The sequence below is a fragment of the Rutidosis leptorrhynchoides genome, chromosome 2 (assembly GCF_046630445.1).
Source record: "Rutidosis leptorrhynchoides isolate AG116_Rl617_1_P2 chromosome 2, CSIRO_AGI_Rlap_v1, whole genome shotgun sequence".
NCBI lineage: Eukaryota > Viridiplantae > Streptophyta > Magnoliopsida > Asterales > Asteraceae > Rutidosis > Rutidosis leptorrhynchoides.
In genome coordinates this window covers 645,306,578-645,311,084 of record NC_092334.1, presented here as the reverse complement: position 1 = coordinate 645,311,084, position 4,507 = coordinate 645,306,578, and the positions used below count along the sequence as shown (strand labels likewise).

Here is a 4,507-nt window from a genome sequence, read left to right as displayed (position 1 = left end):
TTCGAGCGGTTTGGTGGAGAAGACAATTGACTTGACGGATGGAAGTGTTAGTGATGGCTTCTTGCATTCTGAAAATGGTAACAGAGAAGGTGTTAATGATCATGTAGGTGTGGGTGTTAAGAATGATAAGTTTCCGTGTGTTAATTTGGATTGCGAGGTTAGAGTGGAATCGGGTTAAAAACACAAAAGGGCATATCTCAAAAGTCGCGGTTGAAAGGTGGGTGCAAACAACAAATATAAATCGAAGGATACTAGTCGTTGAAAATGATGTTGGTTTGCGGGATTTTGATTATGGAAAGGCGATTCAAGCTCTCTTTTGTAATCAAGATGCTGTTAGGGGTGTCCAGAAGTGCGTTTATGATGCGGGAGGAGTGCGCTCTAAGGAGTCTATTGTGTTGGTCAGATGCGCGAAGCTAGAATTTAATATTAAGAGAGACACCGTCAAAGAATTAATGAGAGGCTTACTGATAAAAACTAATGTGTGTAGTTAGCTTAGTCGTGGGTGACAAGCATCATGCGTCATCTTATCTTCGCTCATGCATCATCTTATCTTCGGTTCTGTTGTTGTGTATGAATGACACTCCGTATCAATAACTTGATAGAGAAGTTAATATTAAACGGTGATGTTCTAGAAGTCTAGTCATATCATCATATCACACGACCATAACATTAAAAAAGGGCAAAGGTGAATAGATAAACGCCACGTGTAGTACTACACATCAAGTAACGACAACACATTACGCCCCCACGTCAGCGCATATCCAATACCAATACAAATCGTACAATTCAACTCACGTTTATAAATCCTCCCTTTAAATCAACCGATCATCCGCCGCTTTCCCCCAACCACCACCACCACCACCATCATTTCCATGGATCGCCCTCCAAAACCTCCCTTTTCCACCCGCCACCACCGTAAAACCATTTCTCCGTCATCGATTCCAAAAGCTTCCGACGCATTACCTTTACCTCTTTACCTAACTAACGCTATTTTCCTCACTCTCTTCATCTCCCTCGCCTACTTCCTTCTTCACCGGTGGCGTGACAAAATCCTTTCATCGACACCTCTTTACGCCGTCACCTTCACTGAACTCGCCGCCATCGTTTCACTTATTGCATCATCTATTTACCTCCTAGGGTTTTTTGGTATCGATTTCGTTCAATCATTCATCGCCACGTCATCACCAAACGACGTCGTTCATCATCATCATCATCTCTCAAAACCTAAACCTAATAGCATTAGTATTACCACTACTCCTATTAGAATGAATGATAATGTTAATGATAGTAGTAATACAATTAATTTACCTGAATTAAGTGATGAGGAGATTGTGAAATGTGTAATCAACGGATCGATTTCTTCGTATTCGTTAGAATCGAAACTAGGAGACTGTAGCAGAGCTGTTATGATTAGACGATTAGCTGTTGAAAGTAAAACAGGGAAGTTGTTGTTAGGGTTACCGATTGAAGGATTCGATTACGAGTCGATATTAGGACGGTGTTGTGAAATGCCAATTGGTTATGTGCAAGTACCGGTTGGGATTGCTGGACCGTTGTTGTTGAATGGTTGCGAGTATATAGTCCCAATGGCTACAACAGAGGGGTGTTTGGTTGCTAGTACTAATAGAGGTTGTAAAGCTATTTATGCGTCTGGTGGAGCGAATGCGGTTTTGTTGAAAGATGGGATGACTAGAGCTCCTGTTGTTCGGTTTGGATCGGCTGTTAGGGCTGCAAATCTTAAGTTCTTCTTGGAAGATGATATTAATTTTGATACGTTGAGCGTCGTTTTCAATAAGTAAGATTGTTGATTTTGATAAAGTTTTGTCCTTTATATGATAGAAAATGATATGATATTGTTAATCACTATCAATAACAGCTATTATTTGAAATACTGCAAAATGCCAAACAAGCATGCTCCTATTTATAACTACTTTGGATTAAGGTATTAGCATTTAGTTTTAGGCTTGATTGGCTGTAGTTATACATATTGATTATTATGGACTTATGGTGAGCTTACCCAGGAAGGAAATAACAAATATAATATGTACTTTTTGGATTTATCTGTTTTGATGAGTAGGATTTTAACATAAATGTCTATGTCTATATTCAATCTGTAGAATTTGATAACCGGACATCTTTAATAATTATAGTATATGAAGCTTGATATGATGCATACTTTGTTTCATTGTGTCATGTCACGTGTTTGTAGCGTAATTTACCTGTTTGTTTTGGTTTGCTTCATATGGATAATGCTTTTTGGTGGGGTAAAATTCACCTACTTTTCTTGATTTTAATGTGTTCTGTTCTATCAGATCGAGCAGATTTGCAAGGCTTCAAAGTATTCAATGCTCAATTGCTGGGAGAAATTTGTATATAAGATTTACTTGCAGTACAGGTGATGCAATGGGGATGAACATGGTATCTAAAGGTGTCCAAAATGTTTTAGATTTTCTTCAAATTGAATTTCCAGACATGGATGTGATTGGCATATCAGGTGAGTCCTTCAATTTCTGTTACAGTCTATCTTGTTATAATTGTTTGACAGCTGGCATATCATTGTGTGACATGTATGTCTTGATTGTGTAGGCAACTTTTGCTCAGACAAAAAGCCTGCAGCAGTGAATTGGATCGAAGGGCGAGGAAAGTCTGTTGTTTGTGAATCGGTTATATCTGATGAGGTGGTGAAGAAAGTACTAAAAACGACAGTGCCTGCACTTGTTGAGCTTAACATGCTAAAAAATCTTGCTGGTTCAGCCGTTGCAGGTTCTCTTGGTGGCTTTAATGCTCATGCTGCCAATATTGTTTCAGCCATCTTCATAGCAACCGGGCAGGACCCTGCACAAAACATTGAAAGCTCTCACTGTATTACTATGATGGAGGCTGTTAATGGTGGAAAAGACCTGCACGTCTCTGTTACTCTGCCTTCCATTGAGGTATTCGTCTTTCATAATTTGTACTCTTTTTACATTTTTATCCCTCTTTTGTATAATAGTTCACATATTGGATCTATTTACTTATGAATTGATCAATTTGGGTTCTTTTTAATGTTGAATTGGTCAAGTGGTTCGAGTGAGGCAAACGGGTTGTAAGTGGCCGGTGCATGATTAGCAAGAATTTTTTTAATTGATTATGCTATATCCCCACTTGCTACACTTTAGGACATTGCCTCTCAAAAAAAAAAAAAAAAAAAAAAAAAAAAAAAAAAAAAAAAAAAAACTTGATTAATGATTATGCTGTATTTGGTTTATGGATTTTTCTAGTAAAGTGACGCTCATTGAGGATCCTATAAATGTAGATAGATATAGATATTCATCTCCTCATGAAAAGTAAATTGCAATATTTGGCAACAACTGTTTTAACCATTTGACTAGTTTTCAAATATTAATTACCTTATAAATTTATAATTACGTACTTACCTATCTAGACAAGAAAAGTGCCAATTATTTTTTAATAGGTATTTATGGGAGTTACTTTCAGGTGGGTACAGTAGGAGGTGGGACCCAACTGGCATCTCAATCTGCTTGCTTGAACCTTTTAGGAGTGAAGGGTGCAAGCAAAGATTCACCAGGGTCAAATGCAAGTCTCTTGGCAACAATCGTAGCAGGCTCAGTATTGGCGGGTGAACTTTCTTTAATGTCAGCAATTGCAGCTGGACAGCTCGTTAAAAGCCACATGAAATACAACAGATCAAACCGGGATATGACAACAATTACATCTTAGTTGAGTAAATAAAACAGCTTTAACGTAAACCACCCTGTTTGTGCAGATTGTCCATATCAAATTATGATATAAAGACTACAACCGTGTGAACGATGATGTGTCGAGCCATACTGACCGTATTCACCAAATAGTCATATTCCTTGGGTTGATTATGAACCCCATTCCACGTTATGTATTAGTTGATTGATCTTGATTGAATGCAATTGTGTTTTCTTTAGGGGCGTGTTTTCAGATAGAATAAGGAGGGCTCTTCTTTTAAATTTGAGTTATTTATTAATCTGATTTGACAAATGTGGTGTTAGTTTCTAATCATTTGAATATATGAAGTTATGAATTTTAGTTGGTCTTGTATGTTTATTCTATCTTTCCTTCCATTATTCAATTGTTATACTGTAGCTACTATTGTGTCATTCAAATCCAAATTGAAAATGATAAAATCAAGATAATAGAGGACTGTTACGTGGTAGTGCGTATACAGATGCCACTCTCTAAATAATTTCACCAATCACCATAGCGTCTTATTGGATTGCCTATCGATACATAAAGAGTCGTGAAGAATCATTTTGGCCGCGAACCATTTCACTATGAATCATAAGCACCACCCTCTTGAAAAAAGGGAAGGGAAGGAGGGGGGGGGGGGGGGGGGGGGGGTGGGTGGGGTTCACAAGACTTTCGTGACGTTACTGCCAGTGGCGGATCTAGGTTTCGGAGTCACTGGTGTCACTAATTAAAAGTTCAAAAAGAATTACAATATCCAGTGGTGTCACACACAAAAAATTACACTATC

The 4,507-nt window shown here is 38.0% G+C and overlaps 1 protein-coding gene across 2 annotated transcripts; it reads left to right on the top strand.

Moving 5' to 3' along the window:
- The first annotated feature begins 826 nt into the window (after positions 1–826).
- LOC139893754 (3-hydroxy-3-methylglutaryl coenzyme A reductase 1-like) lies at positions 827–4,087 on the top strand. 2 transcript variants are annotated; one of them, XM_071876928.1, is made up of 4 exons: positions 827–1,795; positions 2,313–2,494; positions 2,587–2,933; positions 3,478–4,087. In XM_071876928.1, exons 1-4 carry the CDS (start codon positions 873–875, stop codon positions 3,718–3,720), a joined length of 1,695 nt encoding a protein of 564 aa, XP_071733029.1. In that variant the 5' UTR covers positions 827–872; the 3' UTR covers positions 3,721–4,087. The 2 variants fall into 2 exon arrangements, with proteins under 2 accessions (XP_071733029.1, XP_071733030.1); XM_071876929.1 differs by having other exon boundaries at positions 3,455–3,624.
- The last annotated feature ends 420 nt before the right edge of the window (positions 4,088–4,507 follow it).